The sequence below is a fragment of the Watersipora subatra genome, chromosome 1, assembly GCF_963576615.1.
Source record: "Watersipora subatra chromosome 1, tzWatSuba1.1, whole genome shotgun sequence".
In the NCBI taxonomy this organism is placed as follows: Eukaryota; Metazoa; Bryozoa; class Gymnolaemata; order Cheilostomatida; family Watersiporidae; genus Watersipora; species Watersipora subatra.
The window spans coordinates 12,997,307-13,018,033 of NC_088708.1; the positions used below are offsets into that span (position 1 = coordinate 12,997,307).

At 36.9% G+C, this 20,727-nt stretch overlaps 3 protein-coding genes across 3 annotated transcripts in view; 2 read left to right on the plus strand and 1 right to left on the minus strand.

The window, feature by feature from the left end:
- Positions 1 to 699, plus strand: part of LOC137401745 (lactosylceramide 1,3-N-acetyl-beta-D-glucosaminyltransferase-like) — a 41,836-nt gene extending 41,137 nt beyond the window's left edge. Inside the window, exon 8 of the mRNA XM_068088251.1 lies at positions 279 to 699. Coding sequence (XP_067944352.1) covers positions 279 to 303 — 25 coding nt within the window. The 3' untranslated portion in view covers positions 304 to 699. The remainder of the gene's footprint in view (positions 1 to 278) is intronic.
- The window catches only part of LOC137387575 (sodium-dependent phosphate transport protein 2B-like), a 141,103-nt gene that overhangs the window by 83,070 nt on the left and 37,306 nt on the right, over positions 1 to 20,727 (plus strand). The window lies entirely within an intron of this gene.
- LOC137401823 (uncharacterized) lies at positions 5,349 to 9,335 on the minus strand. Its single transcript, XM_068088323.1, has one exon. The coding sequence runs from the start codon at positions 9,333 to 9,335 to the stop codon at positions 5,349 to 5,351; it is 3,987 nt and encodes a 1,328-aa protein (XP_067944424.1).

Genomic DNA, 20,727 nt, shown 5'->3' on the forward strand with positions numbered 1-20,727 from the left:
AAATGAGATATAGGCATAGATATAGGTCAAACTTTGAGCCTGTGTACCACACCTACATATTATGTACATAATGTAAACTATCTCTATGACTCCTGACTCCCTAGATCTGAAGTATTTTTAAAGCTTCCAGTGTCGGGCATCCATAGTCATACATTCACTCAGGAACTATTAATCATGAGGTTCCCTTGCTACTGGACTCCGACATGTCCAGCCAAGCTCACAGAGCTATTGCTTATGCAACAATTTTCTTAAAAACACTGCACAGCCTCTGGTTACAGGGAGCTAAACGGACATCATGCTTGACCTAGAAGAGAGATTGCTTACACAATCATAATGTGGAGCCAGCACTCTCAAAGAACTATTTCTAACATAAAGCATAAAAGATTACTCCGACAATCAGATAGTACATGCACTCGGGTTTGGCTCATCTTCCTCAATTGTAACTGTTAACACCTTTGTGGATATTTATCTTTGGCAACTACAAGCGTTAGTCTTTCTCCAGCCAACCGTAAAATGGTGACCAAAACAAGACAAAAGCTAAAGAATTACTAGCTCTACCCTTATCAACCTGGTTGTGGAGCTGTAAATTCTCTATAAAGCAGCATCGCTGTCGCTGACTTTGTCTAAAATTTTGTAATTTCGTACAATCTTACGTGAGGTTATAAAAAAAATTGAAAGATGTTTAATGCAAACTGTTAGATTCAGCAACTTATTTACTATACACGTAGTAATGTGTACACTAGTACACGTAGTAATGTGTACACTAGTACACCTAGTAATGTGTACACTAGTACACGTAGTAATGTGTACATCTTTACTCAATGTCCTAGTCTATCAGCGGTCCTCAAGAGACAGCAAACAAGTCAATTTTAACCACAGAGTTGTGATTTCACCAAGCCTTGTCCTCATTTTATGTGTTTTTCAATTTTAATTTATCATTTGTGTATTTGATTTATAATCGGAAGTATGATTCATTAGCAATTGGCAGCAACACTTTTCTATTTTTTGGGCCACCTGAGGCATTTCTCTTGTGCACCTCAAGCTGGTAACTTGTGTTTTACACTTATTATATTCGTCAATATTCCTAAAGTAAACTAAGTCATCAGAAAGCACGATCAAGAATATTCATCACGTTATATCACAACCAGGAAAATTCTTATTGCATTTCCTGAGAGGATGTAACAAGGTAATACGTTTTACTTTAATATCATTATTATACAGAGTCCCTTTTTTATTTGCCATTATTCATATAGTTAATGCTTTGTTTTCAGCTGCCTTTTTCAAGTATATGCGCATTTCTGCTTTATATCTATTATATACTCATTCATATCAAATCATAAATTGTTAGTAATGTTTTATCTGCTACATATTATTGCGAGTTTTTATACATCTTCTATGCTACTTTCACTTGCTATCAAATTTGCTATCGCCTCTTTTATTATTATTTACTCTTCATTTAATTTCATGTTAGATTCATGATATATCGGCATATGCATATATATCAAATAAACATACTATTCACATACAACTAACAACCGATAATCCGTTGGATCTCAGATCTATTGGGAAGTGCAATACACAAACATCTAACTGATTCAATAATCCTACAACCTTTAAATAGTTACATGTTATGTGTTGTAGCTCATCCATCTTAGTCAATATCTGTACCTTAGCTTCTTTCACTATGTGTTTAGATTTCTCTATAAATGTACAATGACCTTGTCAGCCATCATACGTTGCACGGTGTTGCTGCAGGTATCATTATTTGTGAGTGAGCAGCCTGTCAATTGAGATAACTTGCCATCACCAATTCTTTTACTTTGTCAGCCACATTTTACAAATGTGGTTAATTTCAAGTAGCCTACTAACCTGAAGATGCCATATGAAAATATGGGACAAATGTAGTTAGCGTGTCATGAATGTTTCAATGTCGAGTGACAAATATGTTAACATAAGTTGTTTCAAATGCTAACATATAATGTTATACAAATGTTTTAAAATAATTCATCGATCTACCTTTTATGGAGAGCCTTACATAGAAGCATGGTTTATTGCATGTACATATTGCTGAAGATGTTTAGGCCTACAAGGCATGAAACAATGGATTAGCCAATGCATGACTGCACCCAGCAATTTTTATTGAACCATAAGCAAGCTCTGTTTTAAGTTGAATAGTTATGCATAGCAATTCGATGCAGGGAGTAAAAACAAGGAAAAGGTTTCCTCCTTGCGACATACTGTGTAGGTACAACAAGTGGCGCGGGCTGGTGTCACTTGTTATTCTTATCTGATGCATACTTTAATCATCAACATGGTATTATGATGTCAACCGGAGGACACAAGCTACAACAGGCTCATTCTATTTGTTAATTTATGATAGTCACTGATAATCAGTCTAGAGAGGATGGTGCAATAGATAAGATTCACTCCGTCACCGGCAGCCATAAAAAAGAGATGCGATGCGCAGATGCAGTAGGAAGCATTTTAATAGAGAACAGAATCTAAAAATGTTCTAAAAATGGAATCCAAAGTTTCCTTAAGACCGAAGCTGTTTGGTCTGGCACACCACAACTTAGGTGGCATCTTTCAGACAAATACTCCAGCTCCTTTGAAATTGTGAGAGAGGAAGAACAAACAGCTGATGTCTGAGTATTTGTCACAACACCAGGACCCTCTGACAACAGCAGCGGGAGTGCTTGTCACTTCACCAGGATCTTTCACGCGGATGAACTTACTCGATATCTTAGTAGAATGATTAGAAATTTTTTTATCATTTGCGATTGTTTTTGATGTTTGAGGTGATCTGACTGCCCGGATGTTTCAAGATTGAAATCAACAAAATTTGATCGCGGTTAAAATGTTCAGATCAAGCAAAAGTGCGATCACGACATCTCTAGTTGCAAAGAGGCCGACAGAATAAAAACGCGTAATGTTTCAACTTGAACACAATATCCAATATCGACGAAAAACAACATTAACAACTGGCGACCTCATTTTTCACATATTTTTCTTCTGAGCGTTTTAACCGGGATCAAGTTTTGTCGCTTTTAATTTTAGAAAATCCTGGCAGTCAAATCAACTCAAACACCAAAAGCAATCACAAATGATAGAATAATACTAATCCCAATACTACAATAATAATACCGATACTTTCTAATAAAATCTACTAACATTCTATGTCAGTTCATCTTTAACCTGGCTGTGGTGCAGGTCCTAAGATGCCACGTCTGCTTGGCACCCCTATATTTTTTTGTCCCAAAATCGCTGAGAAACGATAATAAGTGGTTAAAAATGAAAGTTGTGAGAAAAAAGTTAGTTTTCATGGAGGCGGCCATGTTGCTAGTTGTTGCCAAGAGACAATCACACAATGCCACGCACTATGCTTAGTTCCCATTGATCCCGCATCCCAAAGAGCAGAGTTATGAGAAAAATAAATGTAGAGGCTGAGGATGACTCTGAGAACAACAGCGAGTCAGCCTCCTAGCGCGAATATTATGTCATTGAAGTCAGTGCAATGGCACCTAAAAAGACACAAACTTTCATGAATTTCTGGGCAAAAAAAAGCAGAAGGTTAGTGTTTTTTTAATGATTTTTTTTGTAATCACATCGTTTTGTAGCAGGATGCAATATTCCTTCGACGATAACGACTTTATTATTATTTATACAACAAACATTTAGATCAATTATAATATTAATTAAATATTTTAATAATTATTCAATTATTAAATACAAGTATTAATAAGTAATTACAATAAGTATTACAATAATTAAACTAAGTAAGTCAATGACTCTGTTACAGTCAGAGTCATTGACTTATTACTACTAGTTCTTCTATTCAGACCAAGTATTCTTGCTCAGACTGACTGAGCAAGTCACTGACTGAGTGGATGAAATAAAGCAGGCCGACAAAAGTACAAATGCTGGTAGATGTTTGTGATTGAGTGACCTTACTATGCACAAGCCTGGATTCACTTCAAGTTGGAAAGATTGACATCGAATTTTTGAGCATTAGATAAAGAAATAATGTAATTTTAGATGGACTGCTCGTGCAGAGACTTTATCTAAGGTTTTGGCAAACTACAGGTATCTCCTGGAGTTGTGGCCTTTAGTGAGAGCAGAGTCCAGTGACCCAACATCGATAAGTCGAGTGATTGGTTTGGAGTCAAAGATGGAAGATTACAACTTTCTATTTGGTAAGTGTAGCGACAGGCGCTATCTAGGGCGACAAGCCGTAATGGAGAGCTAGCTTTACTGATGAGTAGTTGTGGTTCATGAGACTTTATTTAACCCAACTGGCTCAACGTGAAGTCTGCAATGCGAATTGCATGACATGTACATTAATATAAAACAGTTGCAATTATTAATAACAGTGTAAAATATACAAATTGATTCAAATGTTTTAGAGGCAAATCAAATGTATAGAATTAGCCATAAATTGTGAAATAAACATAAAATGAGAAATAGACAGTGAATGTAACAAATCCTTATGTGTGTAAAAGTTTAACAGTTTGCTAAAAGTAAAATGCACAAATTAATAGGCAAAAACTGACCTTGTTGCCTTCCGTGGCTTGTCTTGGTAAAATAGACTTGAAAATATTGTAGACTTGAGAACTTTTAAAAGAACAACTTTATAAACTTAGAAACTTTATCACCAATAATGGTGAGCTTATTGAGCCATACTGCTCAGGACAAAGACTGCTGCTCTACTGACCAGTTCTAGAGAAGACAGTTGACCAAGATGAACCGAGAATGCAAAAAAGTTAGACAAAATTAGTGCACATCTCGGACCCTAAATTAGTCGTAGTCCCAGCCACGCCAATCGCTAATGGAACGCACTCCAACGCCCGCAGCAGCAGCTCTCAAGCTTATTCATCCCAACAGCCAAAGACTGGAAAAAGCATTAGTATTTATTAAAAATGTACCTGTTTTATAGTCGTGACACATCTGTTGAGGTAATTATCTATTATACCTTGAAAACAAAGAAGTCTGGGGCTGATGTTTACTAGAAATATTTTTTAAGAAATGGCTAGAAATAATACACGTATCTAATTTCATTACACTCCCACCTTAATTTACTCTAGGAAATTAACTATTATAAGCAAGCTAAAAATACTACTGTCCACATTTCACCACATTTTAAGGATTATGTTGAAAGCATAAAACATACTACCTGAAAGCGATATATTGTGAAACATACATGAAGGTAAGGGTAAGCAGAAAGTAGTATAAAGTGATATGTATATGTGATAAAACAAAAAATGTGCTGCCAAATTCGACGGTGCACATTCAGCATAGATGGGGGATAAAAGTAATAGCATAAAATACAAGTATAACAGTATAAGCATAATCTATACTAGTTTAACTAGTTTCTGAACAGGTCTATGTAGAATTGTTCTTTTTTCCATCGGCTTTCCTTCGCTGGAGAGGAACTTTGACGCTAATCGAACTGACACCTTTCTAACAAGACCGTCTGATCCTGGATAGGTTTCTTCCACTATAGCTTTTCTCCAGTGATTTCTGGGCATATCGTGCTCGACCAAGAGTACCACATCACCCTTGGCAAGGTTCACCTTAATATCGGCCCACTTTTGACGCTTGGTAATCTCATCGAAGTAAGTGACCTTCCACTTTTGCCAGAATGCTTCCGCCAAACATTGTACTTCTTTCCGTCTAGTTTTAGCATATGACTCCGTTGTAAACTCACCTGGGGGTGGCGGTGTTGGTTCTGGCTTTCCAGTTAGCAAAGCATTCGGAGTGATTGGCAGCTCTTCCGTATCGTTGACATCAACTAAAGATAGAGGCCTGCTGTCAGCCGTTGCCATTACCTCACAAAATGCCATTCGTAGCATGGAAGTATCGAATCTGCCTTTGTGTTTGTAAAAGACATCGTCTAAAATAGATCGAATGGTGCGAATTTGTCGCTCCCAAACACCACCTTGATGGCTAGCTGTTGGTGTTGACATGATGAAGTTTATTTGCATGTTTGCTAGAATTTGCTTAGCTTCGTTGTCTACCATATTTTTAAGTTGCTTGTCAAATTCATTTTTTGCTCCAATAAAGTTGGTGGCATTGTCACTGTACAGGGTTTTCACATGTCCTCGAATAGATATAAAACAACGCAATGCATTCAGAAATGCATTGGTCGATAAGTCATCCAAGAGCTCAGTATGTATTCCTCTGGTATATAGACAGGTAAAGACTAGACCATACTTCTTCAGCTCAGTACGCCTTTTTTTAACCTCAAAAGGCCCAAAGCAGTTCATACCAGTATGCCTAAAGGGGGGGTACTTTCCAGTTCTTTCTAATGGCAAGTCTCCCATCTGCTGAGAAGAGCTTTTTCCTCGTAGTGTGCGGCATGTCACACATTTGACTGCCTCTAGTGGTTCCAGCTTCCATGATTTGTTGCGTACCATCTTTTGAAGTGTTCCAACAACTCGTAGAAGTCGAATTTTAGTACTGAAGTGCTCTATGAGCTTGAGCACTGGATTAGGTTGTTTCATTTTTGTGTTGCATTTTTTAATTCTTCTCACTTCTGGATCTGTTTGACCGAGTTTCGCTTGGAAATCAGTGTGGTTAGCTGAAGGATATGTTTGTTTTTCTTTTAAGAACTCAGGCCCATGGAACCGGATACTCTTCATTAGTTTGTGGAATTCTATCCCTCTGGACGCTATGTCCGCTGGATTGTGCTCCCTGGCTATATGGTGCCACTGAGTGACTTGTGAGTGCTCTCTAATTTCATGAACTCGGTTTGCTAGATAAATCTGAAATCTCTTGGAGTCATTGGCTATGTAGCTGAGCACAATTTGAGAGTCTGACCAGTAATGCTCCTCGTCAATTCTAAGATCTAACTCGTGTTGCGGTGTCTTACTAAGCCGAGTAGCCAGCAATGCTGCTTGCAAACGATTGTTAGGTAGTTTGGACCACGATCTAAAAGGTAATGGCATTTGAAAGTACCCATCATTTCTTTGTACAGTTGCTGTACTCAAAATCTCCATGAACTTTATGTCATCTTGAGAGCTTAGCGTGTCACTATCATCAGATAGTATCTTTGCAAATGTGTTGCAGGCATTCACTGATACTCTTGGTGTTTTACGACCATTTTGTCTTTTACCACTGCCCATAGCTGTCCATCCTAGAGCTGTTTTCTCAGCAAATGGTTGTCCTTTCTGTCCACGTATTGTCTCTATCGGTGCAAAGGCATCTGAACAGTCTCGCCCAATCAGCATAGCCACAGGTATATCAAGAAGGGGAGGAAGAAACTTGGAGATTTCGACGAGATGTTCATACTTGGCCAGATTATCTCTAGTGGGTATCTGGTCTTTGTCACATGAGAAGTTATTCCAAGCGTAAGCTGCTATGCTTAGCTTGGTACATTCGTGGAAACCCCTAACTAAAATATTGTGGTGTAAATTGATCTTCTCAAGTGTCGATCCATTTAGAGTTTCTATCTGTACATCTTCTATTGTTGTATCTGTTTTCAGCATGCCTCCAACGTCTGTTGTGAGAAATGTGCTGTCCGACTGTGAATCTAACATAGCGTATATAAGTACTTCTTTCTGTGGATCAAACTGCGAAGAAACATAAACAGGAAGAATCATATTTAGCCCTTTCTCTGCACAACTTGTGAACTTGACATCAAGCTTCCTCGTTTTCTGCAAAGAATCCTCTCGAGGAGTGTTTCCTTGTGTTTCTTTTAGAGTGCTTATGTTTTGCTTGTTGGGCTTTGTTTCCATTTTCATCCCACATGAAGTGCTAGTTTGAGTTTCTGGAGCCTTTGTATCTGTACTCCTTTTTTGCTCCCATTCATGAGGTTCTCTGTGTAAGGCGGTGGGGTGTCTTTTCTGACACTTCTTGCAGGTTGCTCTTTTTGGACATTCTTTAGATCTGTGATCTGAGGAACCCAAGCATCCAAAGCATAGACGATGCTGTTTAACAAAGGCTTCTTGTTGGGCCGCCTTCATATCTCTCAGTGTGTAGCATTCGGCTGTTGCATGAGGCTTCTTGCAGCAAATGCAGGAGTTAGCGTAACCAGTAGATGTTGCAAGAGCACTAACTCGAGCACTAGGGTAGATTCTTTGTTGTTTGGGTTTGTCTTTCAAATTCATGCTTGTCAGCTGCATCAACGGCTCTTCCATGATCTCTGCATGGTCAATAACAAATGATGTGAACTCTTTGAAGTCAGGATACGGCTTCCTGGCTTGACGTCTTTCCTTGACTATTTTCACCCAACTTCTAATCATGAAATCGGGTAGCTTTGCAACTAGTTTCTCATTCTCCTCGCTATCATCTAAGATGTTTAGCTGGGTAACATCGCTCATAGCAGATCTAACATGTGCCAGCAAGTCAGCATATTCTCTTAGCATAGAACTATTTTTGGGTCCTATCTTGCTGAATTCCGACAGCTTTTTACGTAGTGCTCTGCTTACGCTGTGTTTGTTTCCAAATCTATCCTTCAGCACTGCTCTTGCATCATAGTATGCAGATAGTGTATTAGTTAAGAAATGCCCGCTGATGGCATCGTAAGCCTTACCAGACACAAACCTTTTAAGGTGACGGAGGGGTTCAATATTTGTCAAACCTTCAGTCTCCACGTAAGCGTCAAAATCCATTTCCCATTCTGTGAAGGTAATGGGATCACCATGGTACACAGCAGGTGCCAGAGACTGCCTCTTTGTTGCTCTCATTGAAGCAATAAGACTAGTTGTGAGATCTTTTATGACTTGTAGACCTGTATCTTGAGCTCCAATACTGTTATAGGATTCCACATTGACTTCTGCGTTGTTGGTGCGTGTAGGCATAACAGTTGGCCGGCTATAAGCTGAAGGTGTTGCTTCAGTTATGGTATTAGCTTCTCTTTCTCTCATTCGGGACAGCAGTTGATTAAACTTTTCCATGTGAGTAGCAAAGGTAGCAGACGCCTCTTGAAGATCTTCCTCATCATCTTGTTTAGGTTGGTCCATCTCCTCTAGTAGCACTGTAAGCTTCTGTCGGTTCACGGCGATTTTGCTTGTACACAAATCAAACATATTTTTGATTGTTTCTAAATCTGTTTTATTCTCAGTCAATCTATCTAACTCACTATAGTTTGCTTCAATAGTTTCCAAATTGGCATCAACAGTGGCACTATATTGCTCTATTTGCTCTCTTGTGTGAGCTTCAGTTTGACCGAAAAAATGGTCCATATGCTCAAATTCCTCAACTATAGCTTGAGCTACTTCATTATTCAAATGCATAAGCTTTAGGCGTACAGACTCACGCCTGGAAACTACCTCTGTATCAGACCTTTCAAGTGATTGCATATTAGTTTGACGATTTGATTCGTCCTCTGACGCCATATCAGAGAACAAAATTATGAGTTAACTTTCAACTAGGCTTACTATGAAAATAAACAAAACTAGCCCTTTAATAATTAAAGCCAGTAAGACACTAACGATGGCACCTACCCGTGCGTGCCCATCTAATACAGTAGTTACATGTGAATATAGCCTAGAGGAAGGATGACAAAATTGGCAATCAGCTAAATAGCTACTTGATGAGTTTATTAGGAATTGCACTGCGGCGCGCACAAAGGACGGCGACCCCACAAACAATTACCGAGCAGAGACCGGACAATCAAAGGAGCCGCTTGATGTGCACCAAATTTGCTTGTAAAAATTGTGAATTTAAATTTAAACTACTGTCAACTGTACTTCAGCTAGAACTACTCAGTTTACAATAACGAGCAGACTTGTAGAAATTAACCAAGGCAATACACAATACCAAGCTAAAAATGGTTGATAAAGCCACACATGGAACTAAAGAAAATATTGTAGATATTCTATTTACTTCAGTTCAATATTGATACGTTACTTGTCTTCACAGGTTCCTTCAGTATTTTCCTTTCAGCGCTTTACTTGACTCTAAGGACTTGGCTTGTACTTTACTTTGACTTTGTAAGCTTGAGCTTTACCTTGACTTTGTAGACTTGAACTTCACTTTGACTTTGTAAACTTGACTCTCCAATGGTAGAGGTCAAGACTTCACTGTAGCGACAGGCGCTATCTAGGGCGACAAGCCGTAATGGAGAGCTAGCTTTACTGATGAGTAGTTGTGGTTCATGAGACTTTATTTAACCCAACTGGCTCAACGTGAAGTCTGCAATGCGAATTGCATGACATGTACATTAATATAAAACAGTTGCAATTATTAATAACAGTGTAAAATATACAAATTGATTCAAATGTTTTAGAGGCAAATCAAATGTATAGAATTAGCCATAAATTGTGAAATAAACATAAAATGAGAAATAGACAGTGAATGTAACAAATCCTTATGTGTGTAAAAGTTTAACAGTTTGCTAAAAGTAAAATGCACAAATTAATAGGCAAAAACTGACCTTGTTGCCTTCCGTGGCTTGTCTTGGTAAAATAGACTTGAAAATATTGTAGACTTGAGAACTTTTAAAAGAACAACTTTATAAACTTAGAAACTTTATCACCAATAATGGTGAGCTTATTGAGCCATACTGCTCAGGACAAAGACTGCTGCTCTACTGACCAGTTCTAGAGAAGACAGTTGACCAAGATGAACCGAGAATGCAAAAAAGTTAGACAAAATTAGTGCACATCTCGGACCCTAAATTAGTCGTAGTCCCAGCCACGCCAATCGCTAATGGAACGCACTCCAACGCCCGCAGCAGCAGCTCTCAAGCTTATTCATCCCAACAGCCAAAGACTGGAAAAAGCATTAGTATTTATTAAAAATGTACCTGTTTTATAGTCGTGACACATCTGTTGAGGTAATTATCTATTATACCTTGAAAACAAAGAAGTCTGGGGCTGATGTTTACTAGAAATATTTTTTAAGAAATGGCTAGAAATAATACACGTATCTAATTTCATTACAGTAAGGCTGGTTGAGTAATAAATATATTGTAGTGCTGCAGCATAATGATGCCTTACAGTGAAATGTGCCTCTAACTCTTTGCCGTAGAGACTTGAGTTTCGTACTGCAATGGTCTGATCTGCAATGACTACTGAGTCATATTGCTTTAGCTATGTTTAAAAAAGAGTTATGTGAATAATATTTACCTATCACACACCAACTTCATAGGCTAATTTGTATCATTATTGTTGTCTAAGAGTGAAACTTGGCATCAAGGTGCTATCACTTACAGACAAGTTGTCCAAAACATTGCAGACCAGTAAGTTATCTTCTGTTGATGCGCAGAAGCTGATTAAAAAGACAACATATGTGCTAGAGACGATCAAGGAGCAGTTCCTAAGCTTCAAGGAGGAAGTAGACAAGGAAAGAGAGCAGCTAGTTAAGTCATGAAACCAACATTATTTATTTTTGTTACCCCACGTTGGGGTGTTCATATATTACTTAGCAGTTTCCCATATTAGTCATTCATGATTTGCATGTTAACTTTTAGGCATCAATCTTCCTAAAGAGCCACGTGCTAGGAGAGCACCTATACGATACGATGAGACCAATTACACCTCTGCTCAACTCACCTCTGACCAAACGCTAAGGAAGAACTACAAGGAAGTGCTGGACTTGGCCATCAATGGCATTAAGAATAGGTTTAGGCAGGAGGGTATGGCTGTCTACTCCGATATAGAGAGGGTTCTTACTGATCCTACCTGTATTGCACTTCCCAATAGATCTGAGATCCAACGGATTATCGGTTGTTAGTTGTATGTGAATAGTATGTTTATTTGATATATATGCATATACCGATATATCGTGAATCTAAAATGAAATTAAATGAAGAGTAAATAATAATAAAAGAGGCGATAGCAAATTTGATAGCAAGTGAAAGTAGCATAGAAGATGTATAAAAACTCGCAAATAATATGTAGCAGATAAAACATTGCTAACAAATTATGATTTGATCTGAATGAGTATATAACAAATATAAAGCAGAAATGCGCATATACTTGAAAAGGGCAGCTGAAAACAAAGCATTAACTATATGAATAATGACAAATAAAAAAGGCACTCTGTATAATAATGATATTAAAGTAAAAAGTATTACCTTGTTACATCCTCTCAAGAAATGCAATAAGAATTGTCCTGGTTGTGATATAACGTGATAAGTATTCTTGATCGTGCTTTCTGATGACTTTAGTTTACTTTAGGAATATTGACGAATATGATAAGTGTAAAACACAAGTTACCAGCTTGAGGTGCACAAGATAAATGCTTCAGGTGGTCCAAAAAATAGAAAAGTGTTGCTGCCAATTGCTAATGAATCATACTTCCGATTATAAACCAAATACACAAATGTTGAATTAAAATTGAAATACACATAAAATGAGGACAAAGCTTGGTGAAATCACAACTCTGTGGTTAAAATTGACTTGTCTGCTGTCTCTTGAGGACAGCTGATAGACTTGGACAGGGAGTAAAGATGTACACATTACTATGTGTATAGCAAAATAAATTGCTGAATCTAACACTACCCGTGATATGCAGGTGATCACCAAGCTCTGCTCTTTATATCAGATAGACAGACCTACTCTTGAGAGTGAGTTGTCTTCTTTGCATACGACAATCAAAGCTGCAAATATCATTGATTTCATCTCTAAAATTTAAAACAGATTGTTTTGTGTACAAAACTTTGTTTCCCACTATCTATGACCCGCTTGTCATCATCATTGTCTTGCCAGCCACTAATGCTAGTAGTGAAAGGTCATTCAGTGCTTTAAAAAGGTTAAAGACAGCCATGCATACCGTATGGGTCAACAGAGACTGAATCCTCTTCTATGGTTACATACCTACAAAACAGAAACAGATAGCTTAGATGTACAGCAAGTCGTCTCTGAATATGTGAGAGGCTTTGCTGGTAGAGAACGTGATATTGCCACTTACAAGAAAACCAGATGTGTTATCCATTTATATTTAGGGTAGTGCTGTCACCCTTATGGCTATACTTCTGGTCACATAGTTTTTTTGCTGTGATGTGTGAAGATGTTTCTTTGGTGCTGACAGAAAATACACTATGTCATGTATAATCTATCATAGATATCTCATGTTTTGCTCTGTGTTGTTATTGAGCATTCATAGTTTATATCATTTACACACCAACTCCTATGACCATTCCTCAAAGCTCAGGAAAGTTGTTTTAAGAAGTCTACAATGCACCATATGGCTTGGCAGCTGGGGCTTCACCACAGACCTCATTGGGGGCTCACAACGTCCCCCCAAACCCCAGTTGTATATAATAAGTCGCCTAAATGACACACTCACTTGAAAACATAGGTCTACACCTCTGCTGTGGTGACCTTCTCCAATTTCCAATCAATTCTCTCGACCTTTTTCAGTGACACCATTGTTTGGCCAGAATAGTTGAACACATGTACTTTTGCATCTTGTGGGCTCACTAATAAAAGTACTTATACAAAACTTACCCGTTGTTGGCCAGCATGACTATATATCAAAATATGCCATAAGATTTGTTTTATGGTATATTATAATTGTGTGCAGCAATGATGGTGTACAAAGAAGAATTTCTGACATGAAGCAAAAAATTTACTCGGATAATCAGATAGTATATGTAGGCCTACTTGTATTTGGCTTCCTCTTTACCATTTTAAGTGTTTGCACCTATTTCATTGTGATCTTTGTTAGAAAAAACACACATGATTTACAGCCACAATCTTTTCTAGAAAGCTGTTCGAAAAGTGAGTTACTTGAATTCAAAAACCCTCTACCCAGTTGAAGTGGTATAATTCGTATCTGTTCTCAGACTAGGAAAGACCTTCTCAAATAATGTTACTTTATTTTACATCCTAAACTGTGTTCAAAGAGCAGATAATATGTAAAGCAAATTGAGATTCTCATAAATACTATAATAATATACATGTAGAATGATAGGCTGAATAATGTATTGCGGTAGGGTATCTGTAGCATATAGGGTGACAAACTCAAATTCATAGTAGGCCAAAATTAATTAGTAAAGTATAGTTACAGTCCAAACTCACTATTTATTGACAAATTAACTGTAACTGATTTGTAATGTTTAATTTTTTTATATGGAAACCAACTTTCTTTTTTAAATAAATAGAGTGTGCCTTCTCCCTTTAAAATCCTTTCTAAAGTAAGCATTTTTTGAAGACAACAACGAAAGAACCAAAACTAATAATGTCATTTAATAAAAGTGCAACATTTTAACTATTACCAGACCATCTTGCCGTAGAAACAGTTCATAAGAAACGAATATATTCAAGCTGCACTCAACTTTTCCTAAAACAAAATGAAGCATTTAGTTCCGTTCTCACTCAGAATTTAAGGCATAAAACTGCGGTCTCCCATTTGTTCAATTTTTAGTTGAGGATAAAAAAGGTAAACTGTTGCCTAAACATACATGTAGTTCGGCAGCTCACGCTAGTAAAAATCTTCAATATTGGGCGTAAAATGTTCCTGATAATTATACTTCTATTTCAAACAATTGAGCCTGCCTTTTGGTCAAACGGTAAACATGTTAGCGTTTGTCTTTTGCAGCTGGTTTTGGTAAACTAAAAAACAAACATTAAATTTGGCGTCTGTACTTCAAATGCATTGTCTGTTGTGCAAAACCACTTTAATGGTTTCAAAGAACTTGAAATTAAATCAGTAAAATAAAACTGGCTTTTATAGTAAAAACACTGTGTGTAGGGCGTACGCTAGCCAAAAAAGTTTCAGCAAAAGTTAATTTGGTGAGAACACGCAAAAATTCCATAGTGAAAGAGTTAAAATTGTTGGCACATTCACAAAATAAATCGTACACCGCTATGCATCAACAATAATTGCATACTGGTTTTATTCCGCAACATCAAAAGCAAGAAAGGCTGGCAGAACCTTTGTTTAAACTTCAGACTTATCCGAGATCCAAAATGTTGGAAACTGAGGTTTAACTGTAAGTTGAAAACGTTGTCCGTTTGAATAAACAAGAAACTATCAAGGTTGGATCACAGGCTTTATATTTGTGACCTTACCAAAACAAAGAGCCCCTTATAAATATGTACAGCTCGAGAGAGAGAGAGAGAGAGAGAGAGAGAGAGAGAGAGAGAGAGAGAGAGACAGAGAGAGAGAGAATGCTCAAAGTGCTGTAGCTATATATAAATCTATGGGCACAGTGGCTTCAGGTCAAAATATGCTCATGTATGTCCATGTGAATAATGCGTGTTGTTGATAAAGTATCAGTCATGTTCTATTAACTAGGTTAAAAAGTTGGTACTTCCGAATACATAGGATGACATCATTCGTGACGAAAGGAGTAATGAAAGGCTAGCTGTTGCCTTTTGAACTGTAACCAGCATTTCCACTTAGCTTCATATTGTTGGCTGGCTATCAGGTTATATTTAAACCCTCCGCTCATAAATTAGGGCGTTAACTTCTAACCAATGAATAGCAGCTTTTATGGAATACAGCAACTGCTGAATAATTGCTGCTACATATCTTGGCGCTAGCTTTCAACCTGCAGTTGAGGGTCGCTATATTATTATCTATTGGGTGTACAGTGGTCACACAAGTTGGACATCTATGCATGCGTTTGGTTACATCAGCACCAGGTGTGAATGGTTAGCCTTAGTTCGAAGAGCTTATGCAGATATTCTAGCAGTGATGAAAAAGCTTTTCTGTTGTTGAAGGCTGCTTATAAGGAATCATTTAAAATTTAATTAGTCATGAAATCGCTATCGTATCTTTCCTACACGTATCTTGATTGGTTGCTTTAAATTGTCGCATGCAGCATTTGAGAATAGCAAGTTCTTATGGTGCATTGTAAAAACAACATTGACACGCATGCTCAGCCATCCACACCATTTCTGTTGTCAAACATTACTGGAATGTTCTCAATTCTGCAACAAGATTCTTATGATTAAAGGCTACATTTGGTATATGATTAAAGGCTACATTTGATTAAGTGTTTTGTCCTTGATAAGGCGAATGAACAGCTCTCTGGACATTGGCAGCAGCAGTTGGATGGCAGAAGTTAAATGCTGCATAACAATCATAAAATCAAAGACCAAATCAAGATTTGAGAGAATAAAATAAACTTTTAGTATCCAAACTAAGCTATGTAACTATCTATTGGTCGAGCTACATGTATCTAACTATTTAGTGGTCAAGCTACATAGCAATTAGTAGTTGAGCTATGTAGCTATTTTTCAGTCGAGGTATGTAGCTATTTGTTGGTTGAGTTATATAGCTATTGATTGATCAAGCTATGTAGCTATTTATCCGTCGATCCACTTTATGTAGCTATTTCTTGTTTGTTGCAGCACTGTGAGCTCTCTTTTATTGCGGAATGGCCCGATGCCAATTGCAAAAGAAGCAACTGAAGTGACCAAAACACGAACCGTTGCAACTAGATGCTCAGTTCTCCTACATGTGGGTTTGCTAGGCTGAAGCTTAGTGTGATTGGATAACATATTATATAGCGGTATGTGCTATATTCTTACAGTTGCGATCGACTCAATCGTAATTCAAAGAACAAGAAATTGAATAACGCAGCTGTAAGACAAGAAATAGATAAACTTTCTGAGTCCGATTCTGACCCGTGTTGCCACCCCTTATAACCCTTTAGCTATGCCCTCCTACACATAAGAGGCTGTTAGTATAGTTTTAGTAGCAATATTTTCTATTGTACGGATTTTGAGTTGCTCAAGTTCTATAGTACTTGATTGTAACGAATTGCTGCGTAGGAAGCTCGTTTCCTATAATTGAGTGAATGATGGAATGCAATGTTGGCTCCTAACCAGGTGAATACAAGGCTGCTCATTGATTGTCCTTCCCTGTTATCTAGCCAAGATGGGTAGCTATAGGTCTAACAGCAGCGCTGCCAGCTGGCAACTGTCTTGTCCAGATTTGAGAGGCAGAATTCTATGAATCTATCAAAGCACTTTTTTCAGAATTTTTCTACTAATATTACAATCTCATGATATCCTCCTATGTTAGCAGCGTTGTAACTATAAACTGAAAAATTGAAAGCACTAAAAATAAGGATAGTTTGTGAAACATGCAAAATGCTGTTGCAAGAATAAAAAGATTTTTTCAACAGATAATTATATCGAGCAAATCTCCCAACCATATTTTGATGTTCCTAGTGAGAGTGTTGTTATTATACATACCACATTTTCTATGTCTCATAGCAAGAAGCTGGAATAAACTCTACTAAATACATGTGTTTACAAATGAAGAGATATTTTCCTCCTGAGCTTCTTGTAATAATGCTGTGCAATTACCTTTTCACAGCTCCATGGAAAAAGTGCTAAACACCCTATTATATTTGTTAATGCTGATACAAAGTCACTGTTCATGTCTTTGTTCTGCCAACACTTTCTTCAGTAAAGGCCAAAAGCCTTTCAACAATCGATTGCGTAGAACATTGTCAAGAAAATATTCCTCATGGTAAAAGCTGACACTAAAAGATTGTTTCGACTGTTCGAAAAAAAAACAGTTGTAATGCGGCGAAGTACAAAATATGACTGAGAACTCAAAAACCTGTCGGAAGATATTTTATAATAAAGTATTAAAAAGCAAAGCTAAAAAGATGAAGGAATAAAAGCCGGACACACAAGCACAAAATTCGAGTGGTGATATTTCTGGGCGTGAAAAACTATGACTACCTACCGTATATACGGTGGTGAAGCTGTACTTCATTACAGCTGCGTTTTTTGACCTGCACTAAAAATGCAAGTCTATCTTGAGTGCAATAGCAAATCACTAAACTTAATGCCCTTAATTCGTCCAATGAAAATGCATTTCACAAAATGAACAGAAAAAACCTCAGTGTGCTGACCTCATGGGAAAACACTAGTCAAATGTTCACCCCAAAGAATTTTGTAATGATTATAGTACTTTTTTGTTTGTGTGTCCCAACCTAACATATAAAAATTATGCTACAAAACTTGATACGATTCTGACAATACATGTAGCTGTTATTAGCAGTTATTATCATGATCTTCAGCAATGTGCAAAAAAATATGTCATGAATTTGGTTACAAAGTGCCGTGAATCAACTGACAATGCCATAACTTACATTTTACCAGATTTGATCTTTTGGAGGACCCACCCATATGTGATCACGAACAGTGGCTAAATAACACACATAAAGAGGTTAATGTAATGTGAAGGAGGTAAATATAGGTTGATAAATACCGGCTTATCTTCATCTCTTTCACAAGAGGTGACTAATATTTAATCCTATAGCATCTACCACACTCATACTTAGTTCACTGAGCCTAATTCACAATATAAACCTATGTGAAGGGACGTCATCCCAATCAGACCATCATTTCAGAGATATCATCTCGTATTACATGTAGAGGCTATGAGCAAAATATGCTGCCAGAACAGAGCAGGACACACACAGAGCCGAACTGCCTCTAAAACCAGCTCATGTAGAACTCTAAACTCTTGCAATCTCTAACAGCACTAGCTCTAAAAGCTGAGTTAGTTTTTCATTTACCAGTCTAACAAATGAGAATATTAAACCGATAGAATGCTTCCAACGCTGCCAGAAGACTCATTCATGGTTACATTTAGTTGCAGCTTCAACCTTTTGCACTTTCATTTCTTCCCATATATCTATATCTAACCAACCATCTGACAGGTGCCATAGCAATCAGCAGACGAGATGACAAATAATCAACAATTTACAATCTGTAGGTGAATGGAAGGCAAACTGTGGGGGGAGGAATCGAGGGGAAGGGAGGAGTCGAGGGAGGGGTCAAAGGGGGTGGAGAGAGGTCGAGGAGAGAGGAGAAATAATGCAAGATGACAATTAATAAAATGTAATTCATTAGAAATTTTAGCTCATTAGAATGAAATGATTCTTGATTTATTCATAAAAGATGTAAATGTTTAAAAAGATGGCAGCAGACATACAGTCATCATGTCAACAGTTTACATTGATATAAGTTAACATTGATACAAGTTTACATTGATATAAGTTAACATTGATGAAAGTTAACATTGATAAAAGTTGGCATTTATATAAGTTAACATTGATATAAGTTAACATTGATATAAGTTTACATTGATATAAGTTAACATTGATACAAGTTAACATTGATGTAAGTTAACATTGATATAAGTTAACATTGATATAAGTTAACATTGATAAAAGTTAACACTTATATAAGTTAACATTGATATAAGTTAACATTGATATAAGTCTACATTGATATAAGTTTACATTGATATAAGTTAACATTGATATAAGTTAACATTGATATAAGTTTACATTGATATAGGTTAACAGTGATATAAGTTAACATTGATATAAGTTAACATTGGTATAAGTTTACATTGATATATGTTTACATTGATATAGGTTAAAATTGATATAAGTTAACATTGATAAAAGTTAACATTGATATAAGTAAACATTGATATAAGTTAACATTGAGAAAAGTTAACACTTATATAAGTTAACATTGATATAAGTTAACATTGATATAAGTTTACATTGATATAAGTTTACATTGATATAAGTTAACATTGATATAAGTTTACATTGATATAGGTTAACATTGATATAAGTTAACATTGATATAAGTTAACATTGGTATAAGTTAACATTGATATATGTTTACATTGATATAGGTTAAAATTGATATAAGTTAACATTGATAAAAGTTAACATTGATATAAGTTATAGGTAAAATCTAAATAGGAGTAAATATAGGTATTACTTATAACGTCAACATTTGATTACAGTTGGTTGTTGGTTTTTGTTAACCATAAAGTATGATATCACGAAAGCTGATCGGATTAGATGAATGAAAGATCATAATATTCATAATCTCACATTCATCACCATCCATCAAGTGAGGTCTTATGAATACATTTAATAGATTAAGAAAGCGGCTAACAAGGATATTAAGATAGGCGTATATGAACTGCTTCATCTCAGGGGACCAAGACCTCAGATGGGCTTCCGCATTCCTTACATACTTACAGGGAACTCTCTGATTGGTTAGTACGTACCGTACCGCTGTTGATTGTTAGATCTAATTTATAGACAGACATGTTTAATAGCAAGAGGTAAATATGGTGTTTTATTTGCCTCCTGCTAGTACAGGACTCTATCCTGTTGGCATCATAGGACATTGCCAGCCAAACCTATCGGAGGTGTAGTTTTATACCCCTGGGGAGGATCAGTTGCCTTACCAAGATAAAAGGAATAAGGATGTGTATTGCCTACCCTCCTGACCCGCTGACTGTTAGTTTACACTAAGACTGGAGTCACTCCTGTCTATAATTAAATAACTTTATATATTTGTTCCACCAGTAGGCTGGCAGTAGAAGAGTCATAGGCCTCTAGATGTCACTTCTGCGTTACAGGCCGAGCTCAGAGCCTGCACCAACTATAAGAGTAGTGGCTGAGCAAACGTCTAGCAAAATCTTACAGGGCACAAGTCGCTAGGAAGTTATAAGTGCATGAAGCCAACCTGATAGTTAATGCTAGGAGATGAAGGGGCCGCTTCTTACGCTAATATCATAGACCTTGTTTTCCGACTTCCTTTGGCTAGAACAAATTCATCTTTCAGTCATAATTTTGAATGAAAATAGTATGTAGTCATCAATAAAACTGCCTTTTAAACTGAAACACAGCAGTACTCCATCTGTTTATTAAAATGGAACGGGTGCACTAGTACTACAATAACTCCAAGACAAACCAGTGTCTCCTGTCTAATGGGTTTATATTGGCTCTGTAAGATTTTGTAGCAAAAATAACTTCTTCTGTTTGTGACG